The following is a 23,691-nucleotide window of genomic DNA, read 5'->3' as shown; positions in this document are numbered from 1 at the left end:
GTAATACATCTGTGAAACCTCTGTTTGTTGGAATGTACAATTATTCTGTCTTTCATGTTTCCTTATACACAAACATCAATCATGTGTGACACAAACATTGCAACAGAAGCTCAAATATAGTTTTAATGTCCTTTGTGAAAATTATCCTAGTTTATTCTTGTCCTTATTGAATGGATGTTATCCTCCAGTCTGCAGCTGTCTCCGTCTGCCCTGTTAATGGTGAGGATGAACTGCCATTAGGCAAGGTCCTGCCTCAGGAGGAAAATTTAAGAGAACCATTAAAATCATCAAATATATAGATTATTTAATTTATGATTAAATCTTTATCACCAGTGAAGGACACCATTTGAGTTTTCTGGCGAGGGGGGTCTCAGATAATAATATAATAATAATAACATTCAGGACAACTTAATGCCCACTCAGAGCACTTTACAAAGTATGTTATTATTATCCCCACAACAAAACACCCTGTGAGGTGGGTGGGGCTGAGAGAGCTCCAGAAAACTGGTCACCCAGCTGGCTTCCAGTGGAGGAGTAGGGAATCAAACCTGGTTCTCCAGATTAGAGTCCTGCGCTCTTAACCACGACACCAATTTGGCTCTCAGTAATCTCTCAGTAAGCTCTCAGATGCTTCGGTAACGAGTTAGGGACCTTAGACTTCACCACTATGTTGCCTTACATGTTATCTGTTGCTTTAAATATGTACTGCCATGTACTACCTGTGCTTCATGTGGTCTAATGTCAGTCCTAGAATTTATTATGTTGTTTCAGCATTTCTTCAATTCTGTATTGGATCTTTGCTAATGCTATGTCTTTGTAAACTTGTATTTATTCACCCTATGTCATTGTTTATGGAAATGTTCTCACACTATGTAATCCGCCTTGAGACTCAGTGAGAAAGGCAGACTATAAATAAATAAATAGTCCCTCGGCCATTGGTTTTTCACCCAGTGCAAAGAATAAGTATGTCTGTCATTAGGGAATGGCAGGTTTTAAAAACCTGAATCTTATATAAATAAAAATATGGCACTTCACCACAGAGATTCCAAGGGAAAGAACAACACTACTTAAGAGTCCATAGTTTTTTTGCCAGAAGTCCAGGGTGTGTGTGACTTTAATATCTTTTATTTTCAGTTTTTTGTGGTGACAACAGCATTCTGTTCTGTCACGTTTCCTGGACTCGGGAACTTTTCTGACCCATGTACTTTCTAGCCCTCTTTTATCAGCTGTTCCTGCTAAAGAGGAAGGATGTGGCCAAAGACCTTTCTGGAGTACCCAGCCCCATTTTGGGAACAGGAATGTATACAATAAGTTACAAGCGAGAAGGGATGGAGGGAGAGAATGGCCCTTTATTGCCTTTCCCAGTTTGTGCACTTGCATTTATTGCAAGCCTGTCATGATGAGAGGCCGGTAGTGGCATTATAGCACCCCCTGGTGACACAGGATGCAAATGCAACTAAAGCCATGCGTTTCAGGCCCATTAAAACTTCTGCTCCCTAGTTTCTACAATTTGTGTTCAAATGTACTTCTTTTTGCAAGGATAGTATACCTGTAAAAACTGAGTCTGACACCTCCCATCAATTAATCACCTCACTTTTATCTTTTTAATCAGTTGAGGTGATAATAAAAAAACCTTTTAAACATTCCTCTTTTCAAGGAATATTTTGAATATATCTTGTTGAGATAAGAAGCAGGTGCAATCTGCCTAGAATTCAATTGAAATGAACTGGAATGGGACACTTGAGGTTTTCTATAGATGAGGCTAAATTAACCCCCTCCAACCTCCAAACTGAAGGAGAGTCCTATTTCTTCCATCCCTTTATTGTTGTGTGCATCATTTTCACATAAGTAGCTTTAACTGTAAGCCTGAGTGATGTTTGGTATTGAAGCTATTGCTTCCAACACTAGTATAACTCTTTTCTGTAGACTTACCAACCCTGACTTTCAGACCACACAGGCACCTGGTGTGTTAGAGTCTTGGCAAGTGTTAGAATGGCATCAACTTGGGGAAGGACGTTGTAAGCAGGTCTTGGATTCAGACTGCAGAATCTTAGGTTAAAAGGACTTCAGGTAGCAGGGCTCTGTGTAAGACTTCAGGAGTTGCTGTGAGTCAGAGCTGTACATTTTGGATGGGTGCACCTGTGGTATGGCTCAGGAAGGCAGTTTTGTTTTTGTGTGTAGCTGATTGGGTAAAAGGCTAACCCAGCGCCTGGAATTTCCGCTAGTGCTTGTTGATTTCCATTATTCTTCACAAACTAACAATGTGATTTGTTGTCCTTTTTCTTTTCCCCGCAGGGCCCAGCAGTTACACTGTGGGCACCATGTCAGAACGCTTCGACTGCCACTACTGCCGTGACCCACTACATGGGAAGAAGTACGTGCAAAAGGAAGGCCGTCACTGCTGTGTCAAGTGCTTTGAGAAGTTCTGTGCAAACACCTGCGCGGAGTGCAGAAAACCCATTGGGGCTGATTCCAAGGTGGGGGACAGGGATATCCAGAAGCCTAAATGATATATGATCAGGAATAGTACAGGCTGTGGAACAACTGCTGGGCAGTACCTGCACTGCCCTACTAACATTGGCAGTGATTTGATTACAGGCAAGCTCACTTTGGAGTCAAACCTAGGTTGCGTTGGGGAGAAGTAACTGATAGGCACAGGAAACAGAAGGTGATTCTGGCTTCATATTATTTATTTTATTTAACAAAATTTATGCCCCACCTTTTTGTCCTCATGGGGGCCACCAAAGCGGCTAACAATTTAAAATGTACATAATAAAATCATATTTTAAAACCTTGAAAATCAAACCAACAACAACACATTATTAAAACAGTTAAAACCTAAGCTAAAAACATACAAAGTGTGTCTGAAGAAGGAAGCTCTGACTCTCGAAAGCTTACACCTTGAAAATCTTGTTGGTCTCTAAGGTGCCACTGGACTCAAATCCCGCTTTTCTACTACAGATCAACACAGCTGCCCACCTGAAAAACCATACAACAACCTGAAAACAATTGTTTAAAACATTTTTAACAATTAAAACATTGAACAACTTGGTTGAGGGGAGGGGTCTAGGAGGCAGATTAAATGCAGAGTGCATGCGTTGTTCGACCTCTCTTCTCAGATTAACCCCCTAAATACAGCCAACACTTTTGCATATGATCCTTTTTGGAAGAAATTAACTGGGGGTACCATCTGCCCCTCAGAGCTGGGATGTGCTTCTTTCATCACATCCAGAGTGGTCTGCAGTCTGGATTACGTGGGGTTAATCTGTCGGGGAGATCATCATAGAATTTTATGAAAGGCACCTGATGTATCATTTAATGCAAGGCTGGCCAAAGGTCTACATTTGGGGTGGAAGCATTCTATTTGACAGGTGAGGATGGAAATGTATAGAGTGGGTTCCAACCACTTTTCTGTGGGTGAAAATGCAGAGTGGGTTCCCTTTGACCATCAAAAAGGCTGGGATGATGATTATAGGACCTGTATGGACAAAAGCCAGGTGGACATGGCTGTAGTAAACAAGGGAATTGGGTGAGTGAGTGAAAAAGCTGGCTGAATCCAACCCACTTTGATTCGAGTGTCACACCAGGATCTGGGAGACCCAGGTTCAAATCCCCACTCTGCCATGGAAGCTTGCTGGGTGATCTTGGGGCAATCACATGATCTCAGCCTAACCAACCTCACAAGGTTGTTGTAAGGATAAACTAGATGAGAGAGAGAAATGTTAGCTGTTATGAGTTCCCATTGCCGTTGGGGAGAAAGGTGGGATGTAACTGAAGTAAATAAAAATTATGTTGCTCTGCCTGACACAAGCCTGCTAATTGACTGGGGGTGTAAATCTCCATCATTAGCAGTATGGACTTTGGAATAAGGGTGCACACACACACACACACACACATACATACACACTTATCAGACATGGCTCACAACACCAATAGAGAGACATAATGTCATAGCATGAAAATGTCATAGCTTATGAAAATAATTTTTCTTTGTTATGAGTGGAACATGTTTACCATGATCTTGAATAGATTTTGTCAAGATTGCTGGGATCAGATAAAATTGGCTTGTGGGGCAGGTTTCTTCTGTGTATGTCTTTCTACACACATCCTCCCTCTTCTAATACAAAGTTCCCTAGAAAGCTGCTGAGGCAGCTGCGGCAGTTGCCTGTTGTGATGGATTCCACATGGGAAGTGCCACGGCTCAGTGGTAGAGCCCAGAAAGTTTTGAGTCAAATCTCCGGCTTCCAAGCTAAAGTATCTCATATAGCAGATGCTGGAAAACCCCTCCCCTTATCTACCCGAGATGCTGGTGAGATGCTGCCGGTTAGAGTGGGTGGGATCTACAGTCTGATGTGGCATTAGCAGTCTTCTTTGGGGAAGGGACATTGTTTGGTAGTAAATTATGTGCTTTGCATTCAGAAGATTCCCATTCACTCCCCCCCGCCCTGTCAGCATCTCCTATTAAAAGAAAAATAATAATAACTGTGCTTATATGTTGCTCTTCTGGACAGATAAGTGCTCCGCCCAGAGCGGTGAACAAGTTAGTGTTATTATTATCCCCACAATACAGCTGGGGAGCTGGGCTGAGAGGAGTGGCTTACCCAACGCCACCTACTGAGTTCATGGCAGTTGTGGGATTTGAACCAGTGAAGTGCTGAGTCGCGGCCAAACCACTTAAACACTGTGCTACAGCAGCTCACTGTACATCCTAGGTACTGGAAATTCAGACAGGCGCTGCCAGTCAGAGCAGACAATACTGGGCTAGCTAGACCAATGCCTGGGCTCAACACAGCCCTTTTCAGTCATGACAGTTTTGCTGCTCCAACCATACATAAGGGGGAGGTCGTGCTACCCATGATCCTTCCTGATACGCAAGGTTGCCATTTATGTGAATAGGGCACCACACTTCCCCAACTTCAGTACATGTGATTAAATACCCAGATTTTCTGAGGGGGCATGTAGCAAAGCTGGAAAATAGGCTCATTGCCCGAATCACACAAAATGGCAACTGCACTGATAGGAGGAAGAATCAGAGGTAGCACGGTCTCCCTTCCTTGCAGTTTGAGGGATAGAATTGTAATGACTGCATTGATTTTCCAGTTCCATGACTCTCTGACAGCATTTATGATTTTCTTACTTTCTTGCATTGGAAACCGAAGTTGCTTTTGGGTTTCCAGCTTCAGGTCAGGAAATTCAAAGAAATTTTGGGGGTGGAGGCTGGGAATGGAGGGGTTTGGGGAGAAGTACCTCAGCAGGCTAGAATGCCATAGAGTCCACCCTCCAAAGCAGCCCCTTTCTCCTGGGGAACTGATCTCTATGGCCTGGGGATCTTTAGCCACTACCAGACGGTTGGGAACCCTAAAGAGATCAGTCCTGACTTCCTTCCTCCCCACTCCCTTATGGCTGCTGTTCTCCTTCCCTGGCTGCAGGAGCTGCATTTCAAGAACCGCTACTGGCATGACAGCTGCTTCCGCTGCTTCAAGTGCTACACGTCTCTGGTGAATGAGCCCTTCATGCTGAAGGAGAACAACAAGGTGTGGTGCAGCAAGTGCACCACCCTGGAGGAGGCGCCCCGCTGCAAGGGATGCCTGAAGCCCATCGTTGCAGGTAGGATGGCCAGCGCCCCTTGGAAAGAGCAGGGGTGAAGCCTGCTTCTAGTGGCTGAATGCATCACTTCTGTTTCCCTGTTTCCTAACCTGTTTCCTAAGCTGTATAGGGCTCTAAAGATCAATACCAGCACCTTGAATTTGGACCTGGAAGCAAATTGAGAGCCAGTGTAGATGGACCAAGATGGGGTGATATGGTCCCAATGACTCACTCCAGTCAACCTTCTGGCTGCAGCATTATGTGCCAACTGAAGCTTGTGGAAAGTCTTCAAGGGCAGCCCCACTTTACAGTGATTTGCAGTAATCTAATCTAGATGTTATCTGAGCATGCTCCACTGTAGCAATACTTTTCTGTATAGGAAGGGTCACAGTTTGCTCACCAGCTGAAGCTGGTGAAAGGTGCCCCTGGCCACCATGGCCAACTGCTTATCCAACAGAAGAACCAGGTCCAGTACAACCTCCAAGCTACAAACCTGCTCCTTAAGGGAGAATGCAGCCCCATCCAGAATAGGAGACATCGCAGCTTCTGGATCAGCAACCCCCCCCCCCATAGCACCTCCATTTTGTTGGGGTTGTTTCAGCTTGTTAGCCATCATGCATACAAAAACTGCCTCCACGCACCTGTTCAGTTTCCACAGTCCCCAGCATCATCTGGAAGTGTGACATAGAGCTGAGTGCCATCTAAATATTGGTGGCAACTCAGCCTAAATCTTTGACCTCTCCCAGCAGATTCATATAGATGTTAAAAAGCATGAGGGTCAAGCTGGAACTCTGTGGGATCCTATAGGTCAGAGGCCAAGTGGCCAAGCAGCGCTCTCCCAGCACCACCCTCTAAAAGAAGAGTTCGGACTCCGGCCATGATGCATTCCTAGGTGTGGGGAATCTTTGATATGGGATCGCATTCAAACACCTTGACCCCCCCCCCCCAATCTCCATTCTGAAGGAAGGCTATATACCACATGACTTTTCCTCTCTGGTAACGTCCATTGATTGAAACCATGACTCATGGTTTCATTTCCACCACAGCTGACTGTATATAAACTAATGGTGGGTCCCCATCTTTTCTTTTCCCCTTGTAAGGTGATCAGAACGTGGAGTACAAGAAGACTGTCTGGCACAAGGACTGCTTCACTTGCAGCCAGTGCAAGCAGGTGATCGGCACAGCCAGCTTCTTCCCCAAAGGAGATGAAATCTACTGTGTCTCCTGCCATGAGCATAAGTTTGCCAAGACCTGTGTGAAGTGCAAGAATGTAAGTTATAGTCATTTCTTTTGCAAATGAAATAGTTGTCCCACTTTCGCTTTCCAGCTCTTCTTCTGAGGGTGCTTCCGTGGACACTTATTCCCATTTCACAGACGGGCGACTCCAAGCTCAATGAGAGGGATTGGCAGTCAGTCAGCCCCCATGGCTTGTGTGAATGCAGGTCCTGTGTGTTCCTTTCTAGCATCTTGTTACCTGGGCCACGTACTAGGCCTGAAATTAAGATCCAGACAGAACATCATGGAAGAGCAAAGTGTTCCTCAGCTTGTATGGGTGAGGGTGGGAAAATGTATCCCAGATGAAGCACCAACCACTGGCTCCTTTCCCCTTCCAGGCCATCACTTCTGGAGGAGTCTCCTATGAGGATCGGCCTTACCATGCAGAGTGTTTTGTGTGTGCCACCTGCACGAAGAAGCTGGGCGGCCAGCGCTTCACGGCTGTGGAAGACATGTTCTATTGTGTTGATTGTTACAAGAACTTTGTTGCCAAGAAGTGTGGCAGCTGCAAGAACCCCATAACAGGTAAGCAAATAGAGTGTGCAGGCAAACTTCAGGGGGGATGAAATGCCAATTATGCAGTCATCACTGGAGATCTCAAAGGCATTTCTGTCAGTGGTATGGTACTTCCTTCAACTCCACTCCTAATGCAGTGCAAAAATACTCTCTGATAAGTTGCTTCTGTGGGACAGAGGACCCACGGCAGCTGCTTCAGCAGCAAATTAAGGGTCTGCATTGGGAAAGAGAACTGGCAAAAATTTCCCCCATGGGATCCAGGCTACTGTGTTCTTTCTTTTCACTGAAATGTATTGGCTGCTATTGTAATGGGCATATGTACAGGACAATTAATCAGAACGAACACACAGCCTGTGGATTTCAAACAGCACATAAGAATCCTTCCTGGTTCTTTCCTTGCTTCAGTATCCACTACTTTCTCTGCACAGGAATCATTTAGTAAAAGCTGTGTCTGTGATATTTGGCACATGATGTCTTCCCACAACATGCAAGCTATTTCTGTGATAGCAGTTGTTGTTTTTCCAAACAACAGCTGAAAACAGCAGCCGCTACGGCTTCCCCCATGCCAGTTCACGCTGATGTTTTGCCATGGAATTGCATGGTGAAAGTAAAGGTTTCCTGTGTATATGGATTGGCATGGTATCTCTTTGTGTATTCTCAGACTTTTCCTGGTAAGCATTAAGGCTAAAAAGAGACACAGAAAACACACAAAAACCAACCAACACACACACAAACAGCACATTTCCTAAGAAATCTTAAAGTAGTGAAGTCATATTTCGGCTAATGGCTTGATGTAGTCAGAGCATACTTTGTGTGCTCCACTTTTTAAGGTTAGCTGAGTGAGTACCAGAGGCAGGAGGATATTTTCTGTAGCAGGGCCCAGACTCTGGACTTCTCCTTACAGAAGCTTGCCGAGTCAGAATTTTAAAAGCTTTTGGAACCGGGCAAAATTTTTCATTCTCTGAGGCCTTTTAGACAACCCCTGCCCTCATTTTATTAGCAAAATTGTTCTGCTTTTGCCTCGTGGCTCCTTTCTTGGCTTTATCCGATGCTGTTTACATTGTTGCATTGCATTTTATTTTGATTTTTCAATTGGTTTAACCTTTTATTGTTTTACAGTTTGTAGCATTTTTATTGTTGCAAGTCATCTCATAGTTATTTCTATGGAGAGGTAGGGTATAAATATTTCAACTCAGGTACACAATTGGATACAGTATGTTGTACCAAAACCAATGATGCTTCAGGTATTTAAATTGAGGGTGACTGAATGGCCTTAATCTGTGAATCTGATCCTTAATCAGTTGCAATTCATACTTTTTCAAAAGAACATTCTTCTTCTTAAAAACGTAGTGTTTTTGCTAATGATTTGTGTTCAAGATCAAAAGCTGTGAAACACATCTTGGCCTACTTAGTACATACCTTTTGTTTTGAAAATAGGTCATTTGTACACAGGGGCTCTCGTGCATGGCATTTATGCCTTATAGTCTCCCACTGAATGTTGGGAAGTTGGAATCTGTGGTGCTAAGTCCTCCTTTTCCTTGTTGGATAATACCCACTCTGATGCCCATGGGAATGCCTCTTTATCACGTCTAGTCTAGCTGATAAACGCATCTGCAAATGGCTTTATCAGCTGGTGGGGGCAGCACCTTTTATCTGTCCTTTCTAACTCTCGTCTTTTATGAATTCCACAGGTTTTGGGAGAGGCTCCAATGTGGTCAGCTATGAAGGTCGATCCTGGCATGATTATTGTTTCAACTGCAAGAAATGTTCCATCCCATTGGCTAATAAGCGTTTTGTCTTTCAAAACGAGCAAGTTTACTGCCCTGATTGTGCCAAGAAGCTGTAAGGGATGATCACAGGGGATCTCACCTGGGGCCCTTGCTGCAGAGTGGATTTTAAACCTTACCCCCAGATATGTTGTGCTGCCTGGCTATGAATTTCACACTTTAGATGCCCACTCGCACTTGCTTTTTAAAGGAAACGTAGGGTAATCTCTTCTCTCTAGCCCTTCCTGCCTCCTTCCTGCTGCTGGTGGGGTTAAATAAAGCCTCTGTTGTAACATCTTAGCTGCAGATAACTTCGCTTTCTTGCACTTCTTAGGATGCCACTTGAAATTTAGGGTAGAGCCTTGCCTGTCTCAATATATTTACTTACTGCCTGTTCTGCATGATGGTTGAGCAAAGGCAACCAACGCTGATAAAGAACTAACAGTGGAGTGTCTTGTAAAAGGTGGGTGGATTCACATGGCTACTTTTCAAGAGGACTTGCTGGTCTCCCTTTCATAGGGCAGTTCCAATAAACAGAGCCTTGGGAATGAGTGAACTCCTGCCTTTCAAGAATTGCAGACCAGTGCCCTTTACCGTAAACCAAACGTTATTTTTAAAGTGTTGTCTTTCCTTTTTTTTTGGATGCACGTTCCTGTTGATTTGTCTAGAACCCACTTGTGGTACCCCACCGAACTGTAAAACACTGATTTCCGAAGTGTATGATTGTAGTATGTGCCTTGTTTCAAAAACATTCCTGTTCTACTGAGCAGAGATTGCTGCCTCTAGGGAACAGACTCTCTGTTTTGTATAAACATCCTGTTTTTACAGCAGTGAGCCCCAGCAGCTCCATCTTAATCTGTTTTTACTGACAGATCCTCTCCATGTATCCATCCATTCAAGGTGCTTCAGTGATGGTTCATGGCTACTTTTACTGTTATGAACGGTTGTTGCTGCTACCACCACCTGCTTTCCTTAATTACTCTTTTGTAGGAGATAGGAGGGTTATGGGGATGCTTTCTGGGATACTGATCTTCCCAACCTGTACTGTGTGGGTCTTTGGTGATGGCACCAAGGAAGGGGTCAAGGAAGAGAGAACAGGAAGACTTCCAAACAGTCAGATAGCATAAGAAGTATTTTCCTTAGCTTGAAGATTTACCGGTCAATTCTTTCTAATTTATTAAGGTACAGCTAAGGAGAAAAGAGCAGCTAAAAGGCAGTTTCTAGCTGTCTACACATTTAGAAATCTGGGAAGGTCATAAAACGTTTACTGAATCCAAGTAAAGAGCATCATCATAGGCTCCAAGGAGGTTATATTCCCCCCCACCACCCAAACATAACACTTTTTTTGTGAACTTTGAGGCATCCTGGAGAAAGGTGGTGGGGATGAAGAGAATCACTAGCAGAGTACCTCCAGGGGCAGAGAATAGTCACTCTACTACACAACCATCTTTGTTCAGCAAGGCTTTGAGTGTGTTAGAAGGAACCTTCACTCACATGAGATAATTGCCTGGGCTGATCGTTGGGTGGTGGTTAGCGATTCCTGACGGAATCAGAGCAGACAATAGATTTTTGCCTACTGTCATGACATAAACCACGAACTCTTGTATCTAACTTAAAAATGGGGTGTCATCACAGTTCCTCCCAGATCCTCTTTGCCAGCCTTTGACTCTTTGGATTTCAGCTTGCTTTCAGCTGCACTCCCGCAATCCCTGGACATGCTAGATGAGAGGCAAACAGGGCAAGTTAACTTACTCCTCAGATTATGCCAATAACAGGGACATCAGCTAGTCATCTTGCAGGGGATAAAAAAAATGGCCATTGGACTCCACCCTCCATGGAAACTAGATTTAAGTTTTACACTTTCATTAAGCATGCCTTTATAATAATCCATAGACAGCTAATAGGAATATTAAACATGTTTTCTTAAATCTACTGTTGAAAATACAGGATAACAATTGTATTTGTAGTACTCAGCTTTGTTTAAGTGGCACCTGCCCTTTATGGTTGTCGCTACTGATGTTAGAATAAGCTAGCCATAAACGTATTTAGGAAGCTTACTCCTTTAACTTTGCTGGATGGCCCTGCCTTGGTTTTTGTACTTCACTATGCCTTCTACAGAGGCTTTCATCATTCATTTTCTGTAGAAGATGTTTGCCTGGGTAGCCTGCTGGGAAGATGAGAACACTATGCAGGTGGACTAGAGGAGGGTGGTGTGGTTGCAACCATGTGTTATCCCATGGCATTTCCTTCATCAATAAACAGATCACTACTTGCTTGGATTCACTGAAGTGGTTTCTTCCCACTGCTCCTTTTGTTCAAGCCTGCTTTACCTCCACAATAGGGCCACTCAAGCACACCCATGTTAAAAACAAGTAGACAGAGGACCTTTGAGTAAGGGAGACCTGGGTTCCAGTACCACTGGGGGTCAGACTCAGCCCAACCTACAACACAGGGCTATTGTGAGAACAAAAAGAGGGAAGGAGACCCTGCGCACCACTCTGAGCTCCCCATGGAGGAATAATAGGTGAGCCTTTCAACAGACACAGCCACTGCCCAAGCAAGGGAGAAACTGCCACAAGGATCACGAATCTTCACAATGAGTCTATGCAGCTGTTCCTTGTGGTAGGGAAATGAAGCAACAAACAACCTGCTTCTGAAATACTCAGTTATTCTGGTGTCATTTACTTGCTAACTGGGTTAGAAGACATGTCTGGAGGCAGATACATCTTTTTGTAATGCAAAGGTTAGACAAAAAAGGGCAAAACTACAGGACAAGCATTAGGAAGCTTTGCCAGCTGTATGTCCTACATTCTACAAATGCACATGTGGCCATTTTTTTGGCCTCTTCCCTAAATTTTAGGAACAAAAGGAGAATAAGTAACCTTAGTCTGAAGCTTACCATCTACAATAGCCACATGATTAAAGGTCAGTATTAAACATTAGGGTTCAGGATATGCCTGTATTTTTCTCTGAAAATGGAAGGAGGTCTAACTGGCAAGCTCAGGCATTGTTTGTAAAAACAGGGGAAGCATCTTTGAGACCCCGCCCCCCTCCAGACCTACCACAACCAGACACCTTTCAATTGCAAAGTTTATTTAACAGTGCATATGTATGTACATACAGCTGTAAACAAAGCATTCAACAGGCAACAATTTGCGCAGAAAAATAGCATCATCATGCTTGTTAGAATGATTGTCTCTGCCAGAATGAAAGAGCTATGATACAAAAATACATTGTTTGAACCTAAGGCACTGCTCTAGTTTCTAACAGTTCCACGATATTTGGAAACAGCAAAGGGGTGGAGTAGGGCAACAGGGGAAGAGTCTGGCTTTCTAATTTAAGCGGGTGTCGAGAAACAGAACTTCCTTGGCTCCGGTGAGAACATTTGAACTGAGGGGAAGAAAAACACTGAGAAAGCAGCTGCCAAACGGGGCTGAAATAGCTGCTGCTGATTCAAGCAGTCTTTTTGAGGGAGCAGCTCTTTGAGAAGCACAGCTAGCTATTTAAGACAGTCACAGGGGCACAACACGGGGTCTTCTCTCTAGTTTCGGCAAAGCAGCCATGGAGGGGTCATTCCTTCATGCTGGACACAGTTGGGGTTAAATGAGTAGATAACACAGGCAGCAGCTTTGAAGGCAGAGGCAAGCATGACAAAGCTAGTAGATGAACACATGTAGAAGAATTAACATGGACAAAAAGAAAAACATACAACTGGAAGGGTCTAATACTGGTTTTATGTACACAAAAAATACATGTGTGAAGGTAAACTTAAATACATGTAATTTAAAAAAAGGAAAAACAGAACTAAACTGAGCTAATGACAACCCCACAATGGGAAGGATCTGCCAAGCACTGCTCCCATGTGGCTGCCACCAGTTTCACTGGGGTTTGCACAGAGACCCACACAAGCCTTGTCAAAAGCTGCACACAACAGTGGCATGGCTTGCTGGACTGTGCATTATGTCAACACAACTTGTTTCTCCTCAGCATTTTAGGGTGTGCACTAGCTTCAACAGAGATATGAAGCTTCATCTATTAAAATGTGTTATGGAAAGGCCAACCTCCAAAAAGCTTAGGTGACTTGAAGATGGCTTAAGGTAAATAAGGTAACACGCTCGTTCAACTGGTTCCCCTGGGCCCATCAAAAGCGTGCAGCTGGCCTTGGTTCCTCCCACTTTGCATAGCAAGTCCTGATCGTGCCTCACTCTGACACCGTACACTGTGTACAGGCACTGGGGCTAATGAACGGCAGCATTTACACTTTCTATGGCACACCACCACTCATCTTGCAGGGAGGATGCTGGAAACGCTGATTCTGGAAACTGTTCTGTTTAGCCTCTGTGGCTAATAGGATTTTTTGTTTTATTTTACCACTCATAAGGACTTAGTGCTTTCACCACTCTTAAGGACTTAGTGCTTGTTTTCAAGTGTTGACAGACTCCTGAACTTACAGTGTTTTTTTGCATTATAAACAATTTTTCAAAACTGTTGTCTGACCCACAGTGAGAAAAGGTTTGATCTCAACTGTTTATTGTTCACCTTTCTTCAGACATTGCCCCCTGTAATGAGCGGACAGGACTATGCCAGTATCACATGACAAAGTGAGCCTGGTTTTAATACTCATTAGGATTAGGTCATTTTTTTTCTCACTCTATGTGAGATAGTTAATAAGTGTCCAGAGTAAGCCACCATAAGCCTGTGGGCTATTTAGCGAACAGTTCCTCGAAAGGAGAACAAGTTGCATTATAAAAGGAAACTTTGTTAAACAGATCCAAGAAAGCAACCAGAGAAACAACGGCAAGAATCTCCCTGAAGAGGTTTCAAGGTGCAACGTTAGATGGGGTAGCCTCCCGGGGGGGGGGGGGTTCTGCACATAACTTGGAGGTGGGCAAAGGTTCACAAGCAGCTTTTTCAAAACAAGGCCTTCATGACTTGATAAAACCCTGAATTCCTGAAATGCAATCAGGGGACTTCCAGGATTCTAGTGTCACAGTTCTGTTAAAAAAAAGAAAGACATTTTTAGCGTCTTCATTCCAAATAGCAGGACATACATGGACCTGAACTTCTGACTATCAACAGACCACCATCAGTTTGGCAGGCCCCTTGAAGTCTAATACGCACTGTAAAGGAATAATTTATGTACAATCAAAACTAGGTAAACTGCTTGCAAGTCAGTGTGTGTGACAATGGCAGTCTATTGCATTTTATGCAACACAATGGAGGCATTTGAAAACTGCCAAGTGCTCAGAGATAATGGTGGACTTTCCACGAAGAAGAACTGGTACCTTGTCACATAAGGATGGCAAAGCCATATATTATTTCTAGGCTGCAGCAGAAAATGAAAGGGGCTAACAATGGCATACTGCTTAGCCAGTCATCTGCATTATCTCAATTTCCCTCCTACCTTGGGCCAGTTTGTGTCCTTCCTTTTATAATTTCCTCCTCAGCTTTTTGCCACAAGATTCCAGTTCTTTTAAAAAACATATTTGAAATCAATTATTGTTTGATAAATTCATAAATGATTAACTTTCCTTGGTATTTCAATTTGGTTTTATCTTGAGATCACCCCCACCCAGGGAAACAGATTACCTGATGCAGTCTCTATCGGTTTGGTCAAGGAATTCATTGTGCTCTCTTCTTCAAAAACCAACGTGGGACTTGGGGGTACTGTAGAAGCATCTTTCAAGTTCTGGTTGGATATTTCAGCAGCGATGCTATCTGAGCTTTGCCTGTTCGCCTTAGGAATCACTCCAAGATCAAGTATCTCCTCAAAATTCCATGTAAGAGATTTTCCATTCAGATTTGATAGAAATCCAATTGGGTGATCGGCTTCATTAACATGCACAATTCCAGAGTTCTCAATTACTGCTTCCTTTGCTGGAGGGCTGGAAAGAGAGTAGGGCAGAACAAGATTTCTTTCCAAACTATTCATTCCATTCAGCCAGCCCAATCTGTTTTCTTTAGTAATCCATGTTTTTAAAAACTGTCATTGAAAATAAACACAGAACCAAAGGCAGAGGTTCAACTATCCTTTAGTCGTATGTGAGAATGACACAACTGTAAAGCAGCAACAAATGCAATGGTGGCCCTCTAGTGAGAAGGATGAACAGCAGCCTGCAGCTCCTCTTCTAAGAGCATGTGTTGCAATTTGGAGAAGGTACCATTTATCATCTTCCTCAAATAATATAAGACCTCTGTGTGTTCCAAGGGGCTCAAGGGAGAGGCAGAGGCTTACCATTTGCACAGTGCGCCACGCCATCTCCCTTAAGCCATGTGGAATACTTGGTGTGCTGGAAGGAGGAGGAGGAATTTCTCTCATTTGTACTGGGGCAGGGAGAAAAAGAAGCTCCAAGGTACTGCCATTGTGCTCTAAACCCAGCACAAACTGCCTTGCCCATAAGCGCCAAATGCATGTCAGAAGACTAGGGACTGGAGGGGAAGAAGGTGGTGGTGGTGAGCAGAAAGAGGTTTGCGCCATATCAGTATTTGTGATCCCTGGCAGTTACTCGAATAGCTGCTACATCATAATATGGTAATGTTATTTTTAACAGCCAAACCTTTCACAATCCACAAGCATTACATTAACTGACTTTACTTCAGCTTTTATAAACAAAGGGCTTCTGATAAGTTCTTACATTTAAACAGCTTACACTATTTCATAATTAACAGAGGACTCCCAAGTCCTTGCAAATCAGAGGAAGGCTTGCTTCAGTCAGCTACTGTCCACTTAAGAACAAAAACTCAGCTACACTCCAAAATAAACTCAGCTTTCAAGTTCAAAGCTACACCGATATGCCAGGAAAGCTCAGTGGCTGAGGACCAATCAACTAAGAGCCACCAAATTCCCAATATTTCACCATGAACAAAGTGGCTTTGGCTAATTCAGACACTGATATCCTGTGTCATCATTACCACTGCTGGAAATAATTCCCTTGACACAATTATGCACCAACAATTTATGAAATTCATTGCCACAAGATATGTAGCAATAGCCATTGGCTTAGGTGGCTTAAAAAGGCCACCTAAGTTACCAAGTTAATTGAGACTGGCTAGACAGTGGCAATATCATGACATCCAAAATGGAGCCTCCAGGTTGAAGTGCTATGTACCTTTGAATACTAACTGGGGAGAAAAAACAATGACAGAAGAGCTACTGCTTTCACACATTATTTCTTATATATGCCTAGTGTACAACAAACTTACCTTTTACAACTTTGAATGCTGAAAAAGTGGTTTATAAACCTGTTAAATTGAATACATACCTGTTCTCTGTTATCTGAGATAAATGCTCATAATTCTCATCTTTGTCTGCCTGATTGACCTCCAGCTGCTCATCACCATTTATAAAGACATCGTCTGGCTCTTCTTTGGACGCTTCTTGTATTGAACGATCAGGAGCACCTTCCAGGGGCGAGTCAATGTAATTTACCTTTTCTGAAATTTAGAATTTTATTATCAGCTCTGAAAAATTATGGGGAACTAACAAACTGCTCAAGAAGATGGAAAAACAAACATGTTTACCTTTCCCAATTTGCTTTACATTGCTGAGGTGATTTTATTTATTAATTTGCATTAATTATAGCCTGCCTTTCTTGATGAGATTCAAGACAGATCACACAGTGTGAGTTAATAAAATCAACAGCTGGGACATTCAATAAATAATGCAATACAGGATGGATTGCAGAAATTTGAATATAAACAGAAATCACAATACAGAGCTGAAACAACACTGAAAAAAGCATAAGCAATCAGATATACCATATTAAATGATGCAGAAGCTACCCAGTAGGTACACAGTAGTATTATCCACAGCCCCTATCCCTTTGTCAAAGCAACTCTCTGAACCATTTCCTTACAGTACAGCCTTCCTACCTGTTTAAAAAAGCCCTCCTGAATAATTCAGTTTTGCATAGTTTGCAAAAACTGAAAAGAGTGGGATCCTAACCTCATCAGGCAGGCCGTTCTATAAAATGGGGGCACATATACAAGTAGTTGTTAATTTTGCCTAATTGCAGGATGATACCTGCAGAAGGTTCTGTTTAGATGAGTGAAGTTGCCATGGTGAAACACAGGGAGAGAGGCAGTCTTGCAGATACAAGGGACCAAGGCCATGAAGGGCTTTGTATGCAACAGCCGATACCTCAAACTGAACCTGGTAACTGATGAGTAGCCAATGGTGTGAATGCAGAATAGGAGGAGTATGCATCCTTTGCCTAGCTCATGATAATAACCAAGTTGCAGTATTCTGCACCAGCTGGGGTCTCTGAGTTAACTTTGAGGGGAGACCCATGTAGTAGAGTGCATTACAGTAATCTAGTCTCAATGCTACCATGGCACAGATCCAGGTGGCCAGATGGACCATGACAAGGCAGGGTGCCATCTTCCATGCTAGACCAAGTTGTAAGAAAGTCTTTTTTGCAGTGGCATTAACTTGCTTCTCTAGCATTAGTGCTGTATCCAGTGTAATCCCTAACCAAGTCTGCAAGGTTCAACTCAACACAATCAAAAATGGGGAGCACAACATCCTTCAAGAGCTCCACCTGTCCAACCAGCATCAATTCCATCTTGCCTGGGTTGAGTTTTTTTTTTCTTGCAAGCTTCTAGATCTATTAGGGAATCTAGCCTGATTCACAAATGCAGAAGAAAGAAGTGGTAGAAAGGACAGCACCACTTCCAATAGCAGGCAGGAGATAATGGAAAATTATATTTTGGAATGCCTCGGTGTGATAAATCTTCACTGAAAAAAGAAAATCGGCAAAGCAAACTAGCAAGCAACAAAAAGGAGGAGGGGAGTACAACTATCCGCTTAGTGTGCTGGTTTTCTATTTGCATGGAGTTTTTAAAAACTATTTTAATACATGTGTCAAAGCTATAATCTACCACTTGCAGTTCAAGATGCAGTCCGTTCTACATCCTCCTGCGTGAGAGCTTAGATGCTGACAAGGTGGACCCCGCAACTCCACCTGCCTAGGAATGCTTCTTACCAGGCTGATCTTGCTTTTCAAGACCCGGGTCATCCTCATCCTCAACATCCTCATCCTCCTCATCTGCTTTCTCTTCATTCTGTGGCAAAGAAAAAAGTAACAGCTGTTTGCAAGGGACAACACCCAGTTTTCACATGCTGAGCCCTGAAGAACGGACAAATGTTCTAGGTCTGCAGAAGTTTCAGGGCCACACAATGACTTAGTAATGTCAATGAGATGAACATGAGTAGGCACCACTTGGGGGAAGAGAAAACCTGGCCCTCCTAGTCTGAGATCTGTTCACTAGATCAAGCAATTTATATCCGTGTAAGGAAGAGCACTTTGCCTTACAAGCTATCGTTTCAGCTGTGGGTGGGTGGGTAGTCTCAGAGGCAGAGTGAGATTCTTTCTGAGTTCTGAAGTCATCATACCATTATATATATCTAATCATTTACGAGGCATCTACAGTGAGCTCACATCATCTCCTTGAACAAGGAGTTGCAACACATGCTGGATACAACAGTACAAGCCTTACTTTAGCTTCATTCTGTTCTGCCTTCCGAGTCCTCTTCATTATTTCTTCAATTCTCTGTTTGAATGACAAACAATATCAAAGGTAAGTTCTGATCCCCAATAAACGATACTTAAGAGGACAAAAATAATACAGAGTTGTACATACCTGTAACTGTTGTTCATTGAGTTCTGTGCAGACACACATGGGGACTGTGCACGCGCAGGCCTGCCAATGGAGTAAAACCGATAACTTCTAAAGAGCTCTGCTAGGGGTCGCTGCTGCCCAGTCACGTCGCCTAACTGCTTTTCCTGCCTAAAACGAGGCATGTGACCTGGGTGGAGCGACCCCCTCTCCCTCAGTTCTCCTGAGCCACCACAAACCCAATCACTTGTTATCATAGAGTTCACAGCGGGGCAAGAGGGAGGGTCTGCACAGAAGAACTAAATGAACAACAGTTACAGATATGTACAACTCTGTATTCATTTTCGTTCTTCTGTGCATCCCCACATGGGATGCACAAGCAGTTAAGTGTAATCTCTCGGGGTCGTGATGGAACAGAGTCCCCCATGTGAGGATGTCTGGGGCCAAAGGAAGTGATATGAAATTCTGTTTGGACTGCTCTAGAAGTTTTGCCCACCAGATTTGTCGTGGCCAAAATGGGGTGATCAGAATGCAATTTGTACTGTCTTGTTGAATCTTGCATAGTACTCTGGCAATTAGGGGGATTGGCAGGAAGATGTAAGAGAGATGACCTGACCAAACAAACTGGAAAGCATCCCCCATGGAACAGGGGTCATTTCCTGCAAGGGAGCAGAAAGCTGGGGCCTTTGCATTGTCAGCTGTAGCAAATAGATCTACTTCCGGGAAGCCCCATGTTAAGAACACCTGCTCACGGTAAATCATATTCAGTGACCACTCATGATTCGAAAGCACCATTCTGCTGAGCACATCCGCTCTGGAATTGTCGGTTCCTGCAATGTGAATGGCTTGTAGAGAAATTCCATTTGCAATCGCCCATTGGCACATGGCAGCAGCTTCTCTGCAAAGGGTTAAGGACGCAGTCCCACCTTGCTTGTTTACATAACACATTGCAGTGGTGTTGTCCGTGAGAATCTGTACACTCTTGTTTTGGATGAGAGCTGCAAAAGAAATAAGAGCAAATTGAATAGCCGTAAACTCAAGAACATTAATGTGAAGTGTTTGTTCAGTATGGGATCATTCATCGTGTATAGACAGGGTACCACAATGGGCTCCCCAACCCCATGTGGAAGCATCCGTAGTGACACTCAAATCCCAATGGTGGGGTCCAAAGGGCACACCATAAAGTAAATTTGACTCAAGGGTCCACCAGTGCAAGGATTTGATTACCCTCTTTGGAATAGTGAACTTTTGGTTTGGGGAATGTAGCATTGGATTGAAACGCCTCACGAACCAATTTTGCAAGTCTCTCATGTTAAGGCGAGCGAAAGGGACCACCGCTGTAGTAGCGGCCATGTGTCCTAATAGTCTCTGAATTCTATTAGCGGTTGATACCTATTCTTAGAGAAAGGGATACTAAAGAACGAATCTTTTTCGCCCTGTTAGGTGGTAAGGTAGCTTTGCCTAGTATCGAATCTAGGTCCGCCCCAATATAGGTCAATTTCCTACATGGAGTAAGTTTGGATTTAGCAACATTTATTACTAAACCTAGGCGTGAGCAAACAGTAGTAGACTAAGGCAATATCTTCCCTCAGCTTCTCTGCTGATGATGCAGACAATAGCCAGTCATCTACGTACGGGAAGATAGCACAGCCCTGAGTCCTCAAATAAGCAACCACTGGGGCTATGCATTTAGTGAATACCCTGGGTGCGGTAGCAAGCCCAAAGGGCAACACTGCATATTGGTATACCTTGTCACGGTACTTGAAACAGAGGTATTTCCTGTGGTCTCTCCTAATACCCACAAGGAAATACGCATCTTTCAGGTCTAACCCCGCAAACCAATCCCCTCTGGAGAGAAGGGATAAGGCCTCTGAAAGGGTGACCATTTTAAATTTGGATGACCTGAGATAAAGATTTAGACCCTGTAAGTCCAAAACGGGCCGAAGGCCGCTATCTTTCTTAGGGACTAAAAAGAACTTTGAAAAGAAGCCACAAAAGACATTTAAACTGAACACTTCCAAAATTGCCCCTTTATTAAGCAGAGACTGAATTTCCATCTCCAACTCAGGCATCGTATTGGTAGTAGCCTCTACTACCAATATGCATTGAGGCTTGGTCACAAATTCCAACTCATACCCCTCTCTGATGATTGACAGAACCCGAGTTCGACGTAATCGATTCCCCAGTCTCTCAGTATAACAGGGAGTTGGGTCAGATGTGGCCACAGCTAGTCAAAACTGTTTCCCTGAACCTTGGTTATCTTTATTGCACTGAGAGGGAGGCTGAGGAGCCCTCTGCTTGTAAGGTCATCTCTTAGACTGTTGCGGTTGGTACACTTGGTAGAGCCTCGGGTTAAGTACTCCACTGCTGCTGGTAGTGCCTAACAGGCCGGTCATAACGTTGGTACCCATACTGGTGTCTGGGGAAGTACCTCGGCTTGTAATAACGTTGATCAGCTGGAACAATACCCAAGGATTTTGCTGTTTGGCGATTCTTCTGCTTTTCGGATAAGGCTTCATCAGTTGCAGCAGCAAATAGGGTATAACCCTCAAAAGGCATCTCCTCAGCTTTTGCCCTGGTCTCAGGTGGTAAGGCAGTAGAGCGAAACCAGGCATGCCGTCTCACCAAGATAGTGCTTGCCATGCCCTTTGTTGATATTTCCGCAGCGTGTCTACCAGCGTTCGTTGTTTGGACACATGAATAGCTTCTGTTTGCAGGAACGTGAAAAGTGCCCTCTTTTTATCAGGGAGGCCTGCAACATACTCAGACAAATTTTCCCAGAGATACAACTGATATCCCCCCATGATAACCTGGTGGTTACCAATTCTAAGACCAAGAGCTGAGATGTATTGTCGTCTACTGTAGCCATCCAACTTCCTACCCTCCTTATCGGCAGTGGTAGAATGCGCACCAGACCGCTGTTTCTGAAATTCTTCAGTTACCAGAGAAGAGGGAATAGGGTGCTTGAAAAGTGACAGCCAAATATCATGCTTCACCTTGTACATAGCCTCTACTCTTTTCGAAGTTGGGGGCATCTCTGCTGGCTTCTCCAAGGCTTTTAAAATGACCTCATCTAGGCCCTCCACAATGGGGAAACCAATAGTTGCCGGTGCATCACTGTAGAGTCTGCCCAGCAATTTTCCTGCCCCTTTGGGAGTGGTGGAAGAGACATCTAGGCCCAAGGCCTGTGCCATCCTGGACATCTGCTCAGCATAAAGTCTCAGATCCTCATAAGGGGATGTGGCAGCAGGTCCTACATTCTCATCTGGTGATGGATCCGATGTATCAGAGCCGGCATCACGAGAAGCCTGTTGAAGGTCTTCACCCTCTTCCTCAGAGTCGACCTGCTCCGGAACCGGGGAAGGAGGAGGTAGCCATGCTCTTCTGGTCGATGCCGATGGCCTCGGATCCGAGTACTTGGGTGCATGCGACATCCCTGACCAGCAGCAATGGCCTGGTGGAGGTGCACAGCAAGTCATTGGGTGGTGATGCCGAGAGGACTGTCATGGATTTGAAGCATGGCACACCACAGAACCGTAGTCACTGTGCACGGTCGGGGATGGAGAGTGATACAGAGGGGTCTGCTTGCGATGAGAAATAATTTCCTGTTCCACTGGATCCTCTCGTGTTGGTGCCGGCTCAAAATCGTACTCCAAAGTCCAAACCACCCTTTCCTTGTGAGTAGGAGTAGGCTCCACTTCAATCACCTCACCATCAGAGATTGACTGATCCAGCAAGTTAAGGTGTGGAGATGGCATCCTAGGAGTTGATTGGGGCTCCTTGTCTCTATGCTGGGCACTCCTTTCTCAACTTCGACCAGATTTGGAGCTCGAATGGTGCTTAGCCCGTTTTGCAGGTAGTTCGGAAGTGGATCTCGTATCCAAAGAAGTGTGCAGATCCAAAGGTTTTCCGGCTGTCGGATCTGATTTCGGAGTCTAACGCATGGACACTACGGATCTGGCTTGCGATCTTTTTTCCACAGAAGTATGTGGAGTTGAAGCTTTCACCGTTGTCTGATCTGATCTCAAGGCTGAACGGGTGGAAGTTACAGACCCAGCTCATGACCTCTGATCCGGAGTGGCTGCGGGCTGAACAGGTGTAGCGGCCGGTTGTGGCTGAAGCTCTTTAGAGGCAGATTGCTTCGGTGCCAGGGAGTCAGAGCCTGACAAAACTTTCTCCCAAAGAGCGGCCTTTAATCCCTGGGCCCTCTCGTTTCTTGCCTTGGAGGTGAATTCCTGACAGACTCAACAGGAGTCAACCTTATGATCCTCCCCTAGGCACAGGAGACATATCTCATGCTGGTCAGAATGGGTCATTTTCATCCCACACTGGGAACATTTCTTAAAGAGAGCTTTCTGTGACATACTGAAAAACACCAAATGGAAATGCAAGATGGATTGGGTAGTCAAATAGTCCGACAGTCAAACATCAGCTGAGACAAAGTTACCAGATTGAGACGAAAAGCAGATAGAAAAGTCGAAAACCCAGAAGTCTGAAGCCAAGAAGATCCAGTCAAAGAACACCAGAACGAGAAAGTACAGAGACGAGCTCAGAAGCACAGTTCCTCTCTTCGCGGAGGCTGAGGGAGAACTGAGGGAGAGGGGGTTGCTCCATCCAGGTCACGTGCCCCGTTTTAGGCAGGAAAAGCAGTTCGGCGACATGACTGGGCAGCAGTGACCCCTAGCGGAGCTCTTTAGAAGCTATCAGTTTTTCTCCGTTAGCAGGCCTGCGTGTGCGCAGTCCCCATGTGGGGATGCACAGAAGAACGAAAATGAACAAAAGTTTGCTTTAACATCATAAAGCAAAAATATATAAGCATGGATTTTAAAAGATGGCAAACTGCAACCAATTTGTCTACTGGTGGTATTCACAAAATCCTGTTCATCCTACTGTTTTTCTATAAAACTTTTTTTTTATTCCTATTTGGAAA

The 23,691-nt window shown here is 44.2% G+C and overlaps 2 protein-coding genes across 7 annotated transcripts in view; one reads left to right on the top strand and one right to left on the bottom strand.

Annotated features, from left to right (window-relative positions):
- FHL1 (four and a half LIM domains 1) overlaps positions 1–11,422 on the top strand; it is a 42,198-nt gene extending 30,776 nt beyond the window's left edge. For both annotated transcript variants that reach the window (XM_054996116.1, XM_054996115.1), the window contains exons 2-6: positions 2,296–2,477; positions 5,430–5,607; positions 6,687–6,856; positions 7,200–7,386; positions 9,069–11,422. In XM_054996116.1, the coding sequence (XP_054852091.1) occupies positions 2,322–2,477; positions 5,430–5,607; positions 6,687–6,856; positions 7,200–7,386; positions 9,069–9,223 (846 nt within the window). In that variant the 5' untranslated portion in view covers positions 2,296–2,321 and the 3' untranslated portion in view covers positions 9,224–11,422. The remainder of the gene's footprint in view (positions 1–2,295; positions 2,478–5,429; positions 5,608–6,686; positions 6,857–7,199; positions 7,387–9,068) is intronic.
- A 793-nt stretch (positions 11,423–12,215) lies between these two features.
- The window catches only part of MAP7D3 (MAP7 domain containing 3), a 61,389-nt gene continuing 49,913 nt past the window's right edge, over positions 12,216–23,691 (bottom strand). For all 5 annotated transcript variants that reach the window (XM_054996435.1, XM_054996437.1, XM_054996436.1 and 2 more), the window contains 5 exons: positions 18,642–18,695; positions 18,128–18,206; positions 16,406–16,577; positions 14,733–15,028; positions 12,216–14,138 (listed from right to left, as the gene is read on the bottom strand). In XM_054996435.1, coding sequence (XP_054852410.1) covers positions 14,131–14,138; positions 14,733–15,028; positions 16,406–16,577; positions 18,128–18,206; positions 18,642–18,695 — 609 coding nt within the window. In that variant the 3' untranslated portion in view covers positions 12,216–14,130. The remainder of the gene's footprint in view (positions 14,139–14,732; positions 15,029–16,405; positions 16,578–18,127; positions 18,207–18,641; positions 18,696–23,691) is intronic.

The sequence above is a fragment of the Eublepharis macularius genome, chromosome 13 (genome assembly GCF_028583425.1).
Source record: "Eublepharis macularius isolate TG4126 chromosome 13, MPM_Emac_v1.0, whole genome shotgun sequence".
Taxonomy (NCBI): Eukaryota; Metazoa; Chordata; class Lepidosauria; order Squamata; family Eublepharidae; genus Eublepharis; species Eublepharis macularius.
The sequence above is the reverse complement of the archived record's forward strand: the minus strand, read 5'-3'. Positions and strand labels throughout refer to the sequence as shown.